Below are 22,503 nucleotides of genomic sequence, written 5' to 3'. Positions count from 1 at the left end.
GTCTTAAGGATAAAGCGAGATTAAAACATGCATTTCACAGCACTACACATTGTGACTTGAAACGATGACATGGTAGAAAGTGGGGGTAAAAATTCAACATGGAAAGAAAAGGGGCATTCTGAAGCAGTCACACACTGCTCATAAGCAGTTACTATCAACTGAAGTGATACCTACCTTAGAGTCTGATTCAATTGGTTCTTTGCAGTGTTCACAATAGTTAGAAAAGATCCGATCATAGCAGGAGACACAGTATAGATTATCATCCTTGAGTACATACTTCTTCCCAAGAAGGGATGCCGTGCAGTATTGACATTCAAATTGAGCACTTGTCATTTCCGTTTGATCCTGTGGATAAGAAAATGATTCTTGTACATAAAAACAAAGTTTCATTACAAATGGCAAGTCCTTTATAAAATGTGGGTCAAGCGCTCAAATTTATACATTACTAGGCAAAATCTCACAAACGTAGGAAGCTGCTGGAAGTCATGGTGGCTTCGAAAGGCTTCTCTTCTATCCTGGCATTTTTTGTGTCTTCTTTTTTCTCTTAAAAGTAAAAGCAGCCACGTTGTGAGACAAAATCTTTTGTTCACCATGTGTCAATGTGGAAATCAATGAGAATGGAATATGTGCAGGATATGCTACATCAAACGTAATGATATGACCTGTAGACAGGGTGTCTAAAACAGGCAATATATAACTATCTCAAGAGAGCTCTGGAAGCAGAATTTGATAGAAACAACAATTTCTTTTATTCAAAGTTAAGTAATTAGCAAGTTGCTGTTTTTTATTTTTTATTTCTAAAGTCTTTATTGAATTCCTAGTAAGGATCTTGCATGTTAATCCCAGGCCTTCCTATGTGTACTTCTTGACTGGGACACTCTCACCTGTGTGAGAGCTAATGATGACTGTAAAAACTGTTTCCTGCTACATTTAGTCACCTGGAACTCTGCATTTAAATGTCCCCACCAAGCTGGAAACACAAAACTCCTCTGTGGGCAAGATTCAGTCTACAAGCTAGGCTTTCATGACTTGGGTTGAACCATGTTCCAGGTATGGGGATTCAGAGAAAACCATAGGATTCTTTGAGCTTCGGGGCAAAACCAGGGTGTGTATGGCATGAGTCACTGCAATATTCTCCATTAGAATGAAAACTGACAGGAATACAAAGCTGGGGCTAAGGTAAGATTTTGAATAATTTTATAAATTTAGAGAAATTGTGGGCATGTCATTATTGCTGTAGGTAAAAACAATAGCACTAATTTTCATTGGGAAAATTGGAATTTGCAATCCCTGTATTTGTTGGAATATATTCTTATTGTCCAATCTAGAGTTCTTTCATTTAAAAAGAACAGTAGATCAAATAATTAATATGGTGCTTTGAAATATTGACATTAGTTTGTATCTACTCCATGTAAAATGCTATTCTCAAATATTCTTTTTTTTCTTGTTTTAGTAATGAAGTCTGAAGCAGAGTTTCTTGGCAAATCCACATTGTCGTTAATTCTGTGTGTATTGGCTTGGCTCATCACTCTTCACAACTAAGTAAGGAAAGAATGAGGATCTGGAACACAGGGGTCTTTCCCAGAAAAGATACAAACTCAAACTAGAAAGTTCCCAATGGAATAAGGCCAAAATTATCTGCAAGGAACATTGAATTCCCTATTTGATTAATTTCACAGAAATGTCCATTTCTAGTGAATATAAACATGTTCAAAGTTTTCTGAAAATACCAGGAAAAGATATCTGATTCCCTTGAAATGTTAAAAAATATTTTAAATTACATTTACAACTGGATCAAGTGTTTAATTTCCACAGTAAATACAATACTTTTAAGTTCTTAGTATAGAAATGTCATTTTCATTGTGAATATGTATTAAGTTTAAAATGTATACAGTACCACCATGAAGAGTGGGTTCCCTCTTGAATTGGGAACCCTCAGGTGACTTCCATTTTATGAGGCTTTAGTATTTTAGAAAAATGAAGACAAATGATTTAAAAATATATACTACTCCAATGGTTTATTTAAAATAACAATTTATGTACAATATTATAATTTCTGTATTTCATTTGTTGACCAGGTCAGAAGTCTAAATATAATGACAAGAATACATGATCTTCCCTGCCTGACTATATGCCAGCCTTTGTTCTATAGAACTGTCAAATACTCTGAATCATATTTCCTTAGTTTTTAAAAGAATAAAGGCATCTCTCATTTCATTGTTTTGTAAAAAATAGTGTCAGAGCATTGAGTAGGAAAAAAACGATTAGTCCAATATCTTAAAATCTTACGATTTATGCATCTATGAGACTACTATATTGAACATTTACTCAGTGGTAACTGAGTTTTTCTCTTACCAAGTCTGAATCTAACCCAAAGAATTGTGAATATAATCTGAAGTAACAAACTGTTTCCTTTCTTCTTGGCAAAACCACATTAAAAAATTCAATCCTAATTTCAAGATATCTATCATTTAGTTATGAATGTACAAATGTGCTCAAATATTTTATTAAAAAACTAAAGGGTCACAGTTATAAGAATACATTCATTAGTATCATACATGATTCTTAGGGAGTCAATAGAGAGGCCAGTGGGAAAGGACTTTCCTAGGAAGGTTTTAGGGGAGGTAAGCTGCCAGAAATTTGCAAATCAAGGAAAGAAGATAGTAAGGAAAGAGAGGAAGGAAGGAGGGAAGAAACACAGGAAGGAAGGAATGTAGGAAGGAAGCAAATGATGTGACAGACTTTGATGATCCCCCATGGAAGGCCTCACTCTCCCTGGGGATTGGATGGGGATGAGATGGAAGGTTCAGTGAGGAGAATGGGAGGACAAGAGGGAGAGGGAACTGGGACTGATATGTAAAATAAGATTGTTTCTAATTTAAATAAAAAAGAAAAAAGGAAAGAAGGAAGGAAAGAAGGAACCAATCGTTCCTAGTTTATAAGGAAGGAGAAAACATGTAAGAGGTTGCTACAGGATCTCAAGTAGACTGTTGAATCTTGAGGAAGGATTCTTATGATTCTTACTGGGAAAGATTAGGCATACAGAAAGACCTTGAAATTTTAAAGTTTTGGGACCTCCGACTAAATGGGGTGAAGTGGAGGGGTTGGAAAAGAAGATGAATCTTTTCTAGCTATATGAAATATTACCACTATTTTTTTCTGAACACTATTTTGTATTCTCTTCCCTTCTTTGTATATGGAATCTACATTTTTTAAATTAATGGTAGAACTGTGTCCAGACATAAGCTAACCAGTCAGTTTGTAATCTTTGTCCAATGGGTAAAGCTGCAGGGTGAAGGGGGGGTACTCTTTCCCAGTACTAGTCAAAGACAGCAGGAGAGTTTGTTTCTGAAGATTTTAAATGCTAAATCTGATTTGTGACAAGGAAGCTGAACTGAAGATCTATCAGTGTTACTGACGTGTCCCACAGGTTATGTTCAACATACGTAGGTAGGCACAGTCAGCTATTCATGTGTGGTATATAAATGAAACACCAGTGTCAAGCTTCCAAAGTCACAGTTGATATAAAACTTAAGCTCTAATTTTATCATTACCCACTACAGGTTTAGAAGATGGCTTTAGGAGGGAGGTGATATTATCTTACAGCACAGGAAGATAAGCAAGATTTTGTTTTCCCACATTCTTCTTTTAGATTGTAAATTTGATTGTAAAAGGATGTGGGTTCCCTGGCTGAGGATGTTCTTCATTGGGTGCTATTTTTCAAAGGCTAACTTTCTGTCACGTTACATTTCATGGTGAAGTACTGATGAGAAGGCTGAGGTTGTAAGTAGCACATCTACTTATCTTTCACTCTGCTGAGCAGAACCAAGAAATTTCCCCCCAAGTATACTTGACAGAGCATGCCAAGGAGGAGGGCAGGGAGGACTAGCTGCTGTTGTTGAAGTCCTTAATATGCTCACAAGGCATTTACACACCTTTCATTTATCTATGAATCCAACAAATAAGTAAAATATGTTTTATTTGCAAAGTAAACAGTCATGGGTTGTAAAGGCCATAAGAAAACACACAGAACTCACATCAAACTGGCAGAGAGTGTACACATAACCACTAAGAAGGTTAGGATGTTGTATAAACATCTGAATAAAGTTAGGAGACAGCGAAGAGAAATGAAATGTTCCGGTGGTTGGAGTAGTGCTCTGTGCGTGACAAATTTCTAAATGTCTGAAGTGCCTCCTTAACCCAAATCAGAATTTCTAGGGGTGGAGACTGAAGATAAGTATTTTTCATTTCTCATGTGATTTACTGTCTGGTGGTAGCTGAAAATTATCCCCTCAAGGAAGGAAACAGAGCAATTATTTTCAGCAAGTTTTCAGAAACTACTCGTAGAAGCTGCATATGCATGCGTGTAATGGGTGTACTATAGTTTGCCAACCTTGGCTCTCTTCTTGTATGTAGAAAAACTTGTCAGCCAAAATGATTTCCTGGATCTTCTTCCAGTGAGTGTTTGCTAACTAGAAAACTGGAAGGTAGATGTGTAATGACAAAAACAAGCAAACAAAAAAAGAAAGAACTGTTCCTACTCTTGTGTTGTAAAGCAATTTCCTTTGAGTTGACTTTCCATTCGACAAGGGAGCTGCTTAAAACCCCTGAAGTACATTACTATGACACTCGAGGAAGTCTCTGAAATGGACCAGATTCACTAGACCCCTCTGCCCACAAATAATAAAGACACACAGATAATCTAAGCTGCCTGGAAGAAACACTCTGGCCCGTAGCTGCCTGCAAAATTGTGCAGTGCACTTCAGGGTCCCAGCATTCCTGAAATGTGGCTCATGCAGAGGTCGGCTTAGTTGATGCAGCTGTCTTACAGTCATTTATGCTCCTGTAAGAAAGCTCATGCTCATACTCTTGTAAGAAACCCCAATAAACTAATTGATTTATCAATTTTGACTTTGGTAGTCATCTTGTTTTTGTAGATTCTTTTTCTGGAGTGAGCCTAGCAATAGTGTCATATAACATGCTTTGACGCTGGCAAGTGGGTTGGGGGCTATGGATGACCACTACCCATATTTCGGATGCCTACAGTCAGTTTCTCCAGGTGCTATAACTAGCTTTGGGCTGTGAATGGCAGTAGTAGTGGTGGAGTTAGAGACTGCAATTGATGCGGAATGGGAGCTGACTTATGAATCATAAGGCAGAATGGACATGAACAGTATCACCCTTGGTATAATAGAAATATTAGCAATGGTATGGAATACTCCAGTTTCCTGAAAGCTGGATATTATTTTAACAAATGTATATAGATTTTTTCAACTTCCCTGCAATCTCCCAAAGCCTATTATTAATTTTTCTCATTTGTCAGGTGAAGAAACTATTTTCTGGAGCCAAGATCACTAGGATGATGAAATGCAGGATCTAGAAACTCTTATCTGCACCTTTCAGAAACTGGATCCCGGTATTTGAATAAACCTCTCTGTCTTTGAAGTTATGGGACAGTGCATTTACTCAGAGCTAGTACACTTATACATATGAGGCATTCATAGACAAGAACAAGAAATGTACGCTAAGTGGCATAAATCGTATATATGATTTACATAACTGTATCTTGTTACAAGCAGGGATATGTTCTGAGAAATGTGTTCATTAATCAATTCTATTATTGTAGTCATGGCTGGAGTTTGTTTACGCAGGTATAGATGGTACAATCTATCAAACACACAGGCTATGTGCTGTATCCTGCCAAATGTTTAGTCTGATAAAATGGAGAACGGGACAGAGGGAGCCATGTTTTTAGAGTCTGTGAGAAGCAATACACTAGCACATTCATGCATCTACTCTGGAATTCTGAGAAGCATGGGAGATGAATGAGAACGCCATAGGCAGTCAGGGACGGACAGGGGCATTTGAGGTGCTCAGGCTGGAAGTGATGCCCATCTTAGAAGAGGATAATGCGAACTATGTGAAGGTGAATCAAGATGCAGTAGGACCTAACCGCATGAGTTTAGGAACCAGAAAGAGTTATCCTGAGATTCCACAACTGCGTTCCCTCTAGGATTCGTGTGTCACAGAAGATCAGCATGGAAGAAAACTAATTGAAAGGCAGGATTAATTCAAATTCATGGGCACTGATTTTGAGGAACCCTGGACATGAGAGGCATCAGACTGTCTGTCTACACACTTAGAGTGGAGTGTTACCTTAAAGCAAGTGTGGCTTTTGTCTTAGCTGAGACATTTGATGGTGGATAAATTGCAGGGGGAGGTGACGTTAAGCTATTGGATGATGCTGTCAGAGAAAGTTGCAGTGCTGAAAAAGAGATGAGGTAAAGGGCTTGTGGATAAACAGGCTGTGGAGTGTGACGGGAACAAAGCAGAGTCAGAAAAAGGCCACTGTGTTGTGGAAGACAAAGGAAATAAGAGCATTAAAAGGGAATAAATTAGTGCAAGTTAAGGAAAATTTCAATAGGGCAAAAGGTGCTTTCAAACAGTTTTTTTTAATATCACTTGATACCAGATTTCAGTGTTAAATTTTAATTGCAAAGGTGATTAGTGCTGAAAGTTTGGAAAATTACTTGCACAGCAATGTTCTTCTAAGAACAGAAAACAAAATTAAATGCATTGCAGAAGTGGCAAAAAGGAAAAATTCAGAGTCAAAAAAAAGTAAGAAATCAGAAAGCTAGGAAAAGGGACAATCTCAGGAGGAGTCCCTTCCTCACAGAAGCCTCCCCAGCTACGATGACCCTGAAACCAGTGAGGACTGACAGCTCCTGAGATTGGCCTTTGGGTTTTGGTTTAAAAGACTAACGTCAACAATGAAATTTGGTTGGTAGTGCCCAGGACCTGACTTGAACGCACACAAAAATTTTTATGAGCATTTCCTTGTCATCCCACAATAAAATGAAGGTCAAAGAGAGAATGGGAAAGAAAGATACTAACTGATATGCAGTCACAAATAAACAACATCGGTTCCACAGAACAAATTAATAGTCGTTGGGATTAAAAGTTTGAGGGAAAACCACTTTGATAAAAATCTCACTGGGACTCTTTTGATAAGAAAAGGGCCACATATCGTTTCTTGTGGTTCTTGGTTCCAGATCTTCAGGTGTGAGTATGTAAACTGGAGGAAGAACAGAAACCAGGAAAATAAAAAGGAACCCTGGGAGCTGGGGAGAACAGCTCTGAGAAGAGAAACTAGCAAAGAGTGCCTGAGGCAGTTACTTCTATTTAGCTTCACCAGAAGTCATAGACTGCATCAAAGTAAGAAAATGAAAAGCAATAACAACAACAACAAAAGCAAGAATGGAGAGAAACAAATGTATCGTTTATTGGCAATCTGACTGGGGAATCAAGTATTCTATTATGTCTTCAGGTTGGAATGGATAAAATGTGTAGGTGAAAAATCTATCCTATTATCATTCAACAGCAATCATCACAGAGTAAAATTATCAAAAGTGATTTTGAAATATCCTAACTGCTCCATCACTGTGTAATGCGGCCATTACATAGAAAGTTATAAAAGCTTTGAGGGAATACAGAGAAAACCCAAGTGGAAGGATATAAGGTATCTATGGAGTAGAAGATTCATTGTTCTGAACCTGCTATTTTTCTCTACTTGCTCTGCAGATCAAACTAAACCAGTGTTGGGTTATTTTGCCGGGCATGTATGAACTTGTTCTATTACCTACATAGGAGCACAAAGCCTGGAATAATTGCATCGCATTCAATGAAGAACAAGATGGGAATGCTTCCAGAGTCAGATGTAAGGCTACTGCAACACACTAATACACAAACCCGTCTTTAGTCACACAGATCCCTGGGACATAAGGGGTCTCAGAGAGGAAACAAAACATATGGACATGTGACCAAAGAAACAGTGTTGCATGAGACAAGTTGGAAAGGTCTATTGATCAAGATGAGTGAGGAGGGACAAAACTGTCTTTTCAGCAAACAGACCTGGGGCAATTGAATTTCCAGGTGAAAAAATATGACATTAGATTGGCACTGTTTTCCTTCTTGTCAGAGTATCATTTTTGCCAGATTATAAGGTAGGGAAAACAGTAACTTTGGCAATACAGACTGAGCATATAAAGGAGTCCAACAAATTCTTAATGGAGAAAGCTGAGAACCAAAATGCTATGTAGAAACAGTGTTACTTTAATCCATGGTTACAGAAAGAGTTCTGCATGTTCTACTGCACTAATAGATAAATGACAACAGTTATATATGCATGTTCAGAACAATAGACTATCTATATATCAAGACACAGTCTGAGTGTCCATGAAGGGCAAAAGAACAAATAAATAAGCATGGTCCTATGCTACCTCACCATATGATAATAAAAGTAGATAAGGCACGGGCATTCTCCCCAATACCAAACTTTACATTCTGTGAAGTAGGCAGTGACAAAAGATTCCATAAACCCTGTGTCACTCACATAACTTCCAACCAACCAGTCATGAGAAAATTTCTACACACACACACACACTCACAAGCACAAAATGAATGCATGTACACACACAATATGATAAAATAACTTTTTGCAAGTATGGTGGTGATAAATACTTAACATCAGAGTTCACTTTAGGTTTAACTTTTGATATTGAAAGAGAATAGGGAAGTCAGACAAAATACTTTGAATGCACAGTGGATTCTACTTTATAAAGCTTATTTGCTATTTTTTGTATTTTACATATATACTCCATTTTGTATATGTAATTTTTATTTTTCTTTAAGACATCAGATGATGAATCAAAGGGATTAAAATTACTAAACTTTTCATCTAGTTTATTCTTTATACCGACAGTGGCGATAATCCAGATGAATGGAGCATATTTGGGTAAGGGTTTGCATGCTAGTGGTACTTGGTGGGGACGTTGTTTTAACAGATGGAGAGAAACAATATGCTCTCTCCCACCATCTCCTATCTCCTTCTACTCGCCTCTCTTTCCGTTCTTCCCCTCCATTCTCTAATACTGAGCTATGCTAGAACTGTGCAAATAACTTAATTCCCATATGCAAACTGTTAGTTAATGCAGTGCCCTACAACCAAGGAGTATTATGTATATTTGTATGCTTTCTTACTTTTTAAAACCAGAGATACAAGATTCTAAAACAAGAGAGCCTTTGCCTTTTTGTGATAGAACTGAAATCAACTTGAACCTTTGTATTTCACCAATATCACAGTGCAGCTATGTTTTTAAGGAATTTTATTTCATTGTGTATATATCCTCTATTCTATATCCAATTATAAGTTAACCTCATTGCTTTGATTATAGCTTCTTATTCACAATGGAAGTAGTAATGCTGTTTAAAAATAATTACAGGGGTTACATAATGCAGAGAATGTGCAGAAAATGGTCTTAAAGATGGCTTTCTTCTCTAATGCATGATCTGTAAGTTGCTCATAGCTTACTTGTGTATAGATGCAAACAATGCACTCTTTAGATTCTGCTGGGATTTCAGAATTAATTTTCATCTTATTTTTTTTTCCGAAATAGTTTCTAGGACTGTTGCTGAACTATTCTTATTGCCTACTCCATGTCTTTCATGAATTTATGTGTTTTAGATTTATTTAGGGATAAACATTCAAATAAGAACAGTATAAATAACATTAAAATGCTCTTAGAAGTCTGAAATATGGTTTGGGTATGAAGCTTGGAGAAGAAGACTAGATGAAGATTCTGAGTTTAAACTGTGCTTCATTTGATTGATGTCTTTTCTCATTTAGGGTTTTAATTTTGAAAACTGGCTGCAAGGGCAGGCAGGTGTAAATGAGCAGCCAAGAGTATGCCGAGACCTCACTGATCAGCGTACAGTGTACACTGCTCACTACAACGTGCACAAACCATCTACACTGCATAACTAAGGACACACTGTGCTTGCTGAGGCAGATGTCTCCGGTGCTCTAATGTCTTCTCTGCACCTTTACACACGGACGACCCTGAATGAAGACAGAAAATGTGCACATGGGCTTGCTCTTTGCTGGTAAGTGCAGTTTCCCCAAAGAGCTCAAGAAGACCTTCCACCAGGGCCAAGGAAGCTAGCACAGACTCAGTGTCTTCTCTCCCAAGTTAAATTTTATTTACAAAGATTTTCTTTGTTATAAAGTCTAAAGTCACTCAGCACAGAAATTCTTAACTACTGTGTATTATTTTCTCGTTATCTCTCTCCTCTCCCCCCATGATTCCCTCCTCTCCAGATAAACTATGTTTTCCGTACATGACTCTCTGTGATGCACTTCTCTCCTTGTGTCTCTAATAAGAAAGTAAAACAACAACACACATATAGGAGTCCTTAATTTGTCCAACTTAATGATTCTCCTCCTTGATTATGGTGCAATTAAAAACCCACTCTGTTATGAAGTGCTTTTAATCTCTCAGGACAGAAATTTCTCTCCTGAGGTCATAGTTACATTTCTATTCACCACGTTTTGCTCGTTTCTCTTTCCCAGTGTGCCTCCCTGGGTTGTCAGCTTCTTAAGCGCAAGGCATTTCACGTTCCCTATGCATCTCAGAAGGCACTGTAGGATCTCAACAAGAACAGTACAACAGAGTAAATGATTGGTAGAGGTGGAGTCTCGGACATGCGGTGACAAAAGCGCAAGTGTAGAGGATTCTATGACTGGTAATTCATGCACATGGTTTGTATGGCAGATACGTCACAGTACCAACAACGAAGACCACAGAGCAGAAGGCAAAGACCTCAGTATCTAGAAGGGCAGGCATGGTTCTTCTGTTGTCCCTACATGGCTGGCTAGGAAGACTTCTCAAGTATCCTTTGAACACTGGCTGATAAAATTATTTTAATAAAATAGCAGAAGTATGTTACTAAATTTCAAAGATTTTTTCACTAAACTCAGGGGCATAGATGAGCTCCAGTGAACAATTTTCAAATATTTATATTTCACTTCTCTGTTATGAGGTCTTACATCTGACTTTGGAGACTCCATGACTGTGCCAGAATTTCAAGGTGATTGCCAGCAGGTTCCATATAGTTAGTGAGTGTTGTAATGTTGATGAGCTGTTTAATTTGACAAGATTTTAGGAGAGTTAAATGAGATTCATGAGAAAAATAAACCTTTCAAATTTATTATTCATCCACACCAGGGCAAAGAAACAAACACGTGCTCTTAAGCAGAACAGTTCACATTTATGCTAGGGCCTTAGCAATAAAAGCTTTATGACCTGTCTGATCCCTGAACCTACATAAAGATAAGATGGAGAGAATGCCCTCCACAAATTTGTCTGTACCCACACACATCATATATATGTGTGCATGTGTGTGCACACACATGTATGCATGTGAAAACCCATGACAGATTTAGAAAAACTAGTAAGTAGGTTCTGCTTTTAGGTTTTTCTTTCACATTTATCTATGGTTTGGAGGATGGGCAAACCTAAATGCAGTTCCTTGTTTGATTTTTTTCTTGCAACAAAGACATAAGAGGAATGCTGGAAATCAGAAGCTGAAGATTCTCATATCACTTGAGTGCAAGCTTTTACTTTGTTATTGCAGTAATCATTTGACCTTTGTGACCCCCCGATTCTTTTAAAATAGAAAACGAGAATTCTATTGGCTGCCTATGCTCATACCTGAAGTAGATATAAAAACAGAAAAGTCATGGTAAGTCAGGTGCAGGTTGCTTCACTTCATAGAAAGTGTATAGCTAGAATTCCTTCATAATTTTGAAAGAGTAGCTATTTTTGTCCCCTCAAAATGCTACTGAAATGAAAAACAACAACTCAACAGTCTTAAAATAACCAAAGCCATAACTTTGGGGCATCAATCAAAAATAATCTAAAACAAGCAACAGAGAATTGTGCTGGAATGCTTGATATTAGTCTCTAGGGAATCCTTGCAAGCCAAGATTGTTGGAAGCTCAATGTTTTGTGTGGAGAGTTCAAACATGAATTCTCTCGAGAGCCAATGAAGTACTCTCCCATGAAACAGAGCAGCTGACTAGACCTTTCCATCTGTTAATTTACTTTGTGGAGCTGAACAAAGAAAAAAAGGCACTTTGTGTGATTTCATAGAGAAATTATTTATGGAATAGTGCTATGATGGCAGCCATTAACAAACAGTTAAAACATCATTCTCATGAAGGCGAGGACATAGCATTTTTCAGACATTTCACTCTTTCAGAGCAAAATGACTCTAACAATTCATAGGCTTCATATAACCCCTGAGTTTTAATTGCTTGGTGTATAAGTAACTCTCTAGACAAGAAGAATCTTGCTCTTAAGGTAACTGGATCTCCAAGTACTCCCCATGTCCCAGCTTTCTTTTAATCCATCATTACAAAAGGAATGATGAACATTTCAGAAGGTTCGATTGGAAACTATCTTTCCACTCCTTGTGTTCTGGCTTGGTCATTCCTGGAAAAGATGTTTTAGAAAAGCAAAACTAGTTTCTGGGTTGTCTTAGTCTCTGAAGTCTATTTGGGAATCTTAGCATCAGGCCTTGTTAAAGACAAGGAACTATTTAAAGTGCTGATTTATCTAATAGTGTCACACAAGCTCAGTGTCTATAGGCATCAATGCAACCCTGCTTCCTAGTGATGGAACCTATCAGGATAAATCTAGTACATACTAGCAAGTGTCCTCTATCTCTGTATGCTTCTTGGATAGTCTGAAAGCAATCTTTCAAATTTCAGGAAGTTATTAATCACGTCAGGCCTTTAATACTTTGTTTTTGGTCATTCTTTTTAGCTGGAAATTTCTTTATAGTATTCCTAACTACAGCCAGCTGGTGGCTGATTTGAGAGGCACTGGACAGTCATCAATCTGCCCACCCAATGCTGTTCTTAATGGCTTCCCTTGAGCCCAATGACAAATGCAAGCTGACCAGCAACAAGTTTCATCTGGCATTGTAGGAATTAAGACTACTGAGGAAGGAGCAAGCCTGTTTCTAGGGCCATGGCTGCACCACACATTAATCATTGGATAACCCTCACCAAGACTAGTGTTTGGGTGTGGGTCAGAGGAAGTTGCCATGGTTTGTGGAAACAGAATCAGAAGGAAAAGCTATGGCCTTTCCATGAACTTATTGGTGATCTCAGTTATAACCAAGAAAGAAAATTAACTGACCACTTCATTTCCCCAATATTTTGAAATAATTTTGCTCACTAGCAAGTGATGAACAAAATCAATCCTCATTGCATTGAATCACTATAAACAAGATGACAAATGCATTCATCTTAGTCATTGCCATTGCTTCAGAGCAGGCCAGTTAATAATTCCTGTTCCAAGAAGTCAGGGCTCCAATCACTATGTTGTAGTTGGTTGATCCTAACCCAGCATAATCTTTAAAAAGTTTTAAAAATATTTCATAGAACATCAAACAGAAATTATCTTCTATGATTTTTAAAAAATAAATGCCTTTAAATATATGAAATAGTTTTTACTTCTTTAATATATGGATATTATTGGAAGCTATTCAGTCAAGTGAAGAATATAGTTTGTAATAATTTTATGATAATTTAAATGTTGTTTACTTAATAGTCTCCACAGAATGTTTTTTTAAATTTATAATTCACTAAATGACTGCTCCAGGTTAAAAAAGACAAGGAAGAACTTTCAGATATCCAACAAAAAACAATATAAGCTTTTACAGTCAATCACATACTCTTTTCTAAGCTTGTAGGAGACTAGCCAAATAACATTTCCTAGATCATTCTGGCTTGAGATCTTAGCATTAAATACAAGAATGAAAGAAATAATTTCTAGTCCTTCTAAGAAAAACTAACATTTTCAATTGAGACGTCTATGAGAGCAAATTCAAAAATTATGTGATTTGAGATCTATTTAATTAAAGTTATTTATGGTTATCTTAGAAATGCTAACCGTATGTTTTGTATTGTACATATCTCAGCATGGGCTATATCCTTTATAATGAAGCTTAAGCTCGGGATAAGTAAGTCACACCTTCTTGAGGCTAGCCTTTAGGCTGGAGCCAGACAAAACGCCCCCTCAAGAAGGTAATTTAAAATGTCTTACATAAAACTGGTGGCAGTTTGTAAAGGATTCCTACGTTATCAGATTTATCAAGGCCCACAAAATAGGTTGTGTTGCCTCCAGTTTTGGAATGTTCTATGAGGGATGCCATTCTATTTCCTCCATGTCTGAAGCTCTTCTGCAGGTTTGATTTCCAAGAAGCGTGCAGATACCTTGTTTCTCTACCTGTGGATGGATGTGCTAAGTCACGGATGTAAAACTCTGCCTTTGTTCAAGTCTGGCAGAGATTTTGCTGCTGGGCACAGGTGCGAATTACAGATTCACTGTCCTTTTACACCTTCACATTCTTCTCCAGAAATGGTGGCTACTGAAGTCTTCAGACTCCTCCTGAGTCTGCAGGGGGCTGAGCAGCACAGGGCTAAGCTGTGATAACTAGAGCTCTTCCCAGACCTGGCAAGGTCCCAGCCTCAGGCACCTCTGGGAAGAGTGACAGGCCACCAGCAAGGGCTTATTTTGTGCCATATAAACTCCTTGTTATAGTCACGAACCTTCAAAACAACCTCCAAATTTTAATTGCAGTTGACAATTTTCCTAGCATGGGGCTGTGGGGGAGGGGAGGGTGGTGGGAGTGGTATTGGTGGTGGTGGGGTGTGATGGCTCACAGCAATATTATACAAAACGATGCATTATCAGCATTATATCACGTATTTTGACACTGATATGTGTATTGACAAAACTAAATACATACATGCCAAAACATAGCCATAATGTGCCTTACAAGGTTGAATTTTTAAAATTATACTAATAGAGCAAATTAGATAAGATGTATCCGATTGTCTTAAAAATTACCAGTAATTATAGAATATAAAAATTGTTGACGAGGAAAGCATATCAAAAATACAGTAGGATTAGGCAGGAAAAGTTTAAGCATGTGTGTGTTATCTGTGTTATCTGTTACCACAATAGTTCTATAACATTGGATATTGCTCATAATCTACATTGGTTTCCGGACAATCAATAATTTGCTGAAAAACGGAGTCAACATTGAAAACACAAGGGACAGTACGATGACAAAGCAGGGAGACACTGGGTTTTCTTTTGCAGTAGAGCAGTTCATAGCTTTGCAACTCTGTTTCATCCTCAGGAATGGCCTGTCTGGAAAATTTCAATTAAATTTCAATGCATATCTGTGCACAGTCTCTTGGTATTAAACGTGGAATGTGAGAAAATGTAAAAAATCAGTTCGTTTTACCATCATCATGTTACACATGGGGACTAAGTTATGAAGAAGGCATTTGCCCTGCTTTCAGACCTCTTTGCAGGGGCATCTGGGAAATTTGAATGCACCTCTAAATCAAATTTTGCAAATATTTAACATAGCAGCTTCATATTGCTACTTCAAATTCATTTAAACAGATCTTGCTTTCCATTACAAATTCTCCATGTGTGATCTATTGAGGTCCAAGCTTAGTTAAGTGAGGAGCTAAGTGGAGGGGGTTTCCTAATATCAGCCTAAATTAGATGCTAAAGACTGTCTATACTTGTTACTGTTTTGTCACTTTAAACAAATGGTTACTTCACGGCTCCTTGTGTGACATCATTTTCTCAGGAAAGAATTTCCACTCTGCAGCAAATTAGCTTAATAGCTAATTAATATTCTATGCAATACCATATTTTTAAAAAATCATACTCTCACAGCAAAGAGGGAGAGAAGGAGAAATGGGAGAAGAGGGAAGAGTAGGCTAGCGAAGTACGTAGGGACTTGATGGCAGACTCTGGATGGTAGAGACATGGCCTCTTAGCACTCCTTTTATGTTCTCATTCCCTTAGAGCATGCTTGTGATCTCACTTTCCCAGAACCACTAAGTCTGGATGCTGAGATGCCTTTGAAGTCCTTGGTTTGTTCTCTATTTTGTTTTTCTCTTCTAACAGCAGGAGAAACTGTGTTCAGAGGAACACACTCATATTTTTTTATGCTGACATAGTATTTAGCAACAGTATTTCAGTATAGTTCAGGTTCCTGGCTCTTAATAGACTTAATAGATATAATTTATTTTGTGTTTTTTTTCACATGGCAGAAAGCTTTTTTTTTTTTTAAAAATCATGGGTTTCATTACAGATGTGTCTTCTGAAAATAGGAAAAAAAATGAAAAAAAAAGCTGTTATTTATTTGCATCCCACCCCGGGTCGTAGTTACTGCCAGGTAACAGGATCCTAACCCATAAACATGGAGCTTTTGCACCTGGCAGTTATACAAATGAAGCAATTATCTTCAAAAGGAAACACGAAAAAGTGGGTTTTACATTAACTTCTGGCTCATCACCTAAAATAATGTGGCTGTGGCATGTGTATATGAGGTGCTTAGTCTAGTGATTAAAAAGAATCCAACCATAGCCTGCACGGTGGTGATAACACTGACAGTTGCAAACTCTTTTTGGATCATTTAAAATTTGTCCATTATACTGATGATAGTAAATGCAGAGCAATATTGAAAATGGAGTTTTAAGTTTTATCTATTGTAACTCCCAACGATTTAGACAACGTTGGTGCCAGCATTGGTCACGGTGTTTATCATAGCAAATAGGAACCAAACCAGGACAGAGACACAACACTCCATCAGTCTTTTAGACTGGACTCTGGCTGTATGTGCCCACGGCTCTCCATATGTTACCACCCATAGCTCTCATCAGCTCTAGTTAATAACAGCCTTTCCTGTTCTGCTGAAAATGCAGAGGAAAACCTATCTTCAGTCAGTCAGGTTCCTGGTGACTGTTATCAGCACGCAATGAGCCTGAGTGGTATCTGTGGCTGAGAGGGTGTGTGAGAAGAAAGAAAAGCAGCTCTTTGAAAACGCTTTCAGATGTGAACAGGGTGGTCGGGGAAGTCACAACAATTTTTAGAAAACTGCAGGTAAAATTCAGAATTACGTCTTAAGAGGTGAACAGTAGAAAGACTTGGAAAAAGCGACTTTCCGAAGGCCAGGGCAGCTGCAGTCCAGGCTGTGGAAAAGAGGGGTGGGGTGGGTATGTGTGGTCCCAATGGAGCAGCGGCAGGACAGCTTAGTGTCAGCTGCATTGACATTTCCCCGAATGACAGTTATATCTACATAGCTACTAAAGAAATATTAACCTTCACGTGAAGAGAATTTGCACACATTACAATCACTATTAGTTCTACACTGGCAGGCATTTAACCAAAATTTAGGATGGAAACACTTTCCCCATAGGAGCCCCAACTTAATTACATGTCACAGTCATAGGATTGTTAATATTTTTAAGAGCAAGCACTTTTGACAAAACTACCAGATGTGTATCTTTCTTTTTGCAGAACAATTATCTGTTCATTGGTCTGTTATTAATTCATTTAGTCATCACCTAGCTTAAGCCAGTTTAATAATACAGAAAAAAATGGTTAAGATGTTCAAATTGTTTTTATGTCTACTGCTAATGACAGCAAGAGATGCTGCTACACGTTATTTGAGAGTGAGCCCATGCAGTCCAAGAGTTCTCCTTGCCTTTCAGTGAGGTCTGTAGACTGTTAGCATCCCCAGTATGCAAAATTCTCATGAATGGAAGTTGGCCTCAATGAGAGGTGGGGAGAGGACGGGAACTATTCCTTCTGCTAGGGGCAGGGAGTCAGGTGAACAACTAATGTCAGGCAAGTGAAAGAAGATGGGCGTAAGAGAAAGGAAGTTGTTCTGTCCTGTGTCTGGGTTGAGTCACGGGCTGCATCATGGTGTCTCTGACTGGACAGGAGTGCACTGATGCAAATACAATATGAAGCAGAAGGAAGTAACTAGCTGCACTGGGTGAGGTTCGAGAATGTTGCCAGGATCAAAGAGGCAGTGGAGCGAAATCCATAAATTATCAGGCCGTTCTGGAAGGAATCCCAGTGTTGTTCCTGTCAGGATCCCTAGCTGCTTTCCCTGGGCGTCACCCGCGCCACCACTCCACTCACTGTTTCACTGTCATTATTCTGAGAAGGGTCCGTCGGTCACGCATGAGCGCACTGTGGTTTGACTCAGAGGCAGGTGCTTTCTTAAACTGATCATTCTGAGAGCAGTTGTAGTTTTGAGGGAAACATCCCTTCCCTACTCCTCGTGCCTCTCTTCAAAGGCCCCTTTACGGTATCAGAGGTTACCCAAGAAGTAGATGTTACTTACAAGAGTAATGAAATACAAGCTTCAAATGACAGCTGATTCCAATTGTCATAAAGTGAAGATTTTGATTTTCACTTCTAACAAGATCATGGTTCTGATATTGAAAACCATCAAAAAAAGTCTGAGCTTCCCTAAAGTGTTCCATAAAACACTAATTTTCAGTACAATAAGCAGGTAATATAATTACAATAAGAAAATATTTTTGGCTTGCCTAATCCAAATTAACAAGCCCTTACTCAAAATTCTGCTGGGGTCAAGCACGTTAGAGCAGAGAGAAAGCTTGTCAGGGAGGTGACATTACTTTAGGCAGAAAGCTGGCACTCAGCTAGGTCAACATGGGAATCTATAGAAATAGAAATCGGACATGTCCATTTACTTCCTCATTCAGCACTTAGCTTATGGTTTAAGGCATAGATCTTAACACATAAGCTTGGAAATATCTTCTGTGCTATTCATCTTTGTGCTAAATTTGCCAAGATTCACCCATGACGGTATTGTAAATCAGAGACAGTGGACAAAGTGGCTCAAATACTGTCTTTCATTGTAGGGACAAGAATTGCACATTTTATGTCCCCACATTTCTATACTCCCCAAAAGCTAGCATGCTGAATTTGGTTTCTAATGGGTAACAGTTACCAAAGAGGGGGTGACTAAAAAGGGGAGACAGATGAGTACTTTTTGCCAGAATAATGGTATCTCCATTTCAAAGAGCAGCACTTTAGATGTCTGTATCATATATTTGTGTGGGTGGAGCATTGAGGCATTTTACTTCAACCTCTGGAATAGATTAGGACTTGCTGTTTGCTGCTTCTAGAGGGTAGTAAGATTTTCCTAGAAAACAGAAGGTTCTGATTATCCCCTTCTTAAAGGCTAAGACTGTTTGATATGTTCTGTATAAATAATTCAGTCATAAAATATCCCCAGTGTTAGCATTATTCACTGAAATAAATTAAGCAGAAAAAACCTGGAATATCTCTTCTTCCCCTTTTATGAAAATGAAAATGTCCCTGTATTAAGAAAATTACAAACTCAAGAGGTAATTCCAGCTATCTGCTACTGTGTTGCCTCCATGAGTGTCATCAAAATGAGAAATCTGTAAAACTCAGGAAAAAAATATCAAGTACCAATCGGCTCTAGTTGCTAAGGCTTCATGGTATATACCCACCCAACAGGCAACTGTTTCCTCACCCTCCAAGCATTTCCTGGAAAGTTTGTAAAAAATGCCACATAAACAAACACAATGGAAGCATTAGGGAGAAAACTCACTTTTTCTTCAGCTGCTTTTTCCTTTGATCTACACAGTCTGGAAGAACAGGTGGTGAATTTTCCTCTCAGTCACAGGCATGTCAACTCCAAAAGGAACAGAAAGGGTCATCAGCATTATCTCAGCATCTCTCCCCACAGCCTTTCAACTTTGTGAGCAAAAATAGGCTCTTTCCTCCAACTAGTGACACACACACAAGACTCCTCCTCAGCCAAAAACCACTCCTTGTCAATTTCTCCTCAAAAACCACAAGAAAAATCTTCCCTTCTGAATCTCCTTAAAGGGAAATTTGACCAGTGTTAGGAGCTGAAGTATCTGGCTATACCCCAAAGTTTAAAATATAGAACATTTATTCAGCCACACACACACTTGAGAATTTCCACTGACTAAGCTCAATTAAGGTCATAATTGAAAAAAAATGTCCTCTGAAAGGAGGTATTTTGTATTTCCTTACTCAACCCATTTTTGGTTTTGTTTCCTGGTGGCTACCAGAATCCTCCTACGGGCAGGAAACATCTGAAAGGCAGATCTTTCCTGTTGAGTTGTCTGGGAGAGATGAGGAGGACTCTCACCTTTGTAGAGCACCCGAGATGTTGCTTGTTTCCTCTGTCACTTCTTTCTTGGGAAATTGGAGAACTTTTGAGTGTTGGACTTGAATAAACTAACTCAGGATAGTTACCTGCTTTCTGTACTTGTAATGTGAATGGACTTCTGCCCGTGTCTCTAGGTTCTGTCACCAATTGTTATGTCATTATGCACACTGTATGACTTCATTTAGGCTCCAACTCATCTGGTCTTTTGAAATCCTCAAGCTATGAAAGTGGCTAGAGAAGCTGGCTGTCTCAGAAGAGAGGCTTGGCTTTGAACTGATGAGACTTCTCAGTGGGTCACACTGGCCTGTATGACAAATGGTATTTGTTCTTAGAATTTCCATTTGAGACCATTCCTTCAGTTTAGAAGGTGGGCTAAGAGAAGAAATATTCTGTGATACTTTGATTTATTTCCTGACCAAACTTACACTGTTATTGTTTTAAGCCATAAAGGCATATGTTAATATTTCTGGAAGTCAAACTCAGCTAAATACAACCAAAGAACTAGGACTAGGAAACACAGAACCAATTTACTACTTTTTTATTCAGTTAGTTTTGGTAAGTGAGGCATGAGGATGAAACATTGAGCATAGCAACAAAACTGATCAGCAAAACTGTATCTACCTTTCTTAGAGATAGAATTGAGTACTTTCTAAATAGGCATTTTCTCCCACCTACAAGAAAGGAAGCAGTGTCGGTGATGTCTTAGCACCTATGTCCCCATCAAGTTAGGAGGCCACTGCCCCCTTGGTTTGTACATATGCTTTTCCAGAGGATGGTTTACACTCAGGGATTTAACTTCATTCACTCCCTCAATTTCCTGCAATTTGTCTTTTGCTTGAACTACTCCACCAGAAAGTGTAAGCAAAGTCTCTAGGATCATAACGTATGCTGGCCAGAATCTCCCACAGCACTGTGTCATACTCTAAAGGAGGTTCCACTGGCCAGGCCTATTCTTGAAATCTGTTTCCTTACTTTCACTAAGTTAGACTCTCCTGGTTTCCCCCTTCCTCACTCCCCTGAAATTTTATTCTTAATCTACTGTTTCTCTGCATTCCATGGTGTTTCTTATGAACCACTTTACATGCTACAAACAGAAGACCTTTGGTGTCATCTGACATGGCTCTACTAGGTTGCTGGATTTTACCTGTGATCTACTGGAATCTTCCTCTAATTTCCAGCCATCTCAGTCCTGAATGAAGCTCTTTATCTTCTTCCTATATTCTCTTAGGGCATGACACTGCTCTGCCTGTCATCTTAAATCTTAGGTTCCCTCACTTAGTCTCTACCAGCCTCTATTTGTACAGCTTCTCATCGATCTACTTTATTAAATGACATCTCTTAGGCACATCATTATCCCTTCATTCTAGACTTATATAACTACATAAATTGCTTTATCAACCACAGTTGCCTCTGCCTCAGTATGGTTCCCTCTTATCCTTTATATTATTATAGAGTGATGTTTACTTTAAAATGTCTTATTGAACTATAAAATGCATGTTGCCTAAATTCTGAAAGAATTAAAAATAGGGAATTTAAAATTACTTTCCAGCATAACCTAAAGAATTACATTTTCCCTCTAGAATTTTGTGTGTATGTTAGCTACATATAAGGCATTATTTAGGCTTTTAAATAAATGCTTACATATAGCTTCATAGTTACACAATATATATAAGCAGAAAAGACCAACTACATTGTGCATAACGATGGAAGTATCCCCATTTCTTGGTTCACTGATAACAAAAGGCAAATTAAAGAGAAAAGCATATGTATTAGTTACTTTTATATTGCTGCAATAAAACATCATGGCCAAGGCAGCATATAGAGGGAAGGACTTAAAATTCCTTGGATGACACCAAGATGAGGTCTACAAAGTGAGTTCCAGGAACCCTGTCTCAAACTGCTCCCCACCCCACGAAAAAAAAATCCAAAACCCCAAACCACAGCAAACCACTACAGCATACAAACTTATTTTTTTTACTTGACCTGGAAATTTCATAAAGTTTCAAAAAGTTAAAAAAATTTTTTACCTGGGTTTGTTGAAGAACGTGTAGTTGTGAATTATGACTGGACAGGGAGGAAGGTGTTAGGGGTAGGAAAAGAGAGGGCATGTAGCAGGAAGCTATGGTTATTCATACCTCTTAGGTTTTTCCTTAGTATACTGAGACTTTCAGAATCAATAAAATATTACCTGTAAAGTGGCTGTGAATAATGGCAGCAATAACACTAATGGCGAGATGGTGTTTCTTTCCCTCAACCCTCTACTTGTCTCTATCAGCACAAAGGTTCTATCAAGCATTTGTTAACTCAAGAATTACAGGGACTTGATTTGGGTAGGGTGAAAAAGGGAAAACCTACTTCCTTCACTTAACTTCATGTATATTTATCAAATATTACATAAACAACTGCATTTTTCTTGTGCATTTGTTTTATCTGAGGCACTACCACGTAGCTAAGGCTGCCTTTGATCTTATGAACCACCTGAGGTTACAGGAATGCACTTCCATGCCTGGCTTAAACATGTACTTTCAGTACTAACCTCACATTAAGCCTTCAATTGCTTATCCAACTTTGATGTCT

General features: G+C 38.2%; 1 protein-coding gene across 1 annotated transcript in view; it reads right to left on the bottom strand.

The window, feature by feature from the left end:
• Positions 1-20,051, bottom strand: part of Fhl5 (four and a half LIM domains 5) — a 33,252-nt gene extending 13,201 nt beyond the window's left edge. The window contains exons 1-3 of the mRNA XM_040740645.1: positions 19,906-20,051; positions 19,336-19,419; positions 175-345 (exon numbers count right to left, since the gene is read on the bottom strand). Of these exons, the coding sequence (XP_040596579.1) occupies positions 175-333 (159 nt within the window). The 5' untranslated portion in view covers positions 334-345; positions 19,336-19,419; positions 19,906-20,051. The remainder of the gene's footprint in view (positions 1-174; positions 346-19,335; positions 19,420-19,905) is intronic.
• Between the last annotated feature and the right edge of the window lie 2,452 nt (positions 20,052-22,503).

The sequence above is a fragment of the Mesocricetus auratus genome, unplaced genomic scaffold, assembly GCF_017639785.1.
Source record: "Mesocricetus auratus isolate SY011 unplaced genomic scaffold, BCM_Maur_2.0 Super-Scaffold_6730, whole genome shotgun sequence".
Taxonomy (NCBI): domain Eukaryota; kingdom Metazoa; phylum Chordata; class Mammalia; order Rodentia; family Cricetidae; genus Mesocricetus; species Mesocricetus auratus.
The sequence above is the reverse complement of the archived record's forward strand: the minus strand, read 5'-3'. Positions and strand labels throughout refer to the sequence as shown.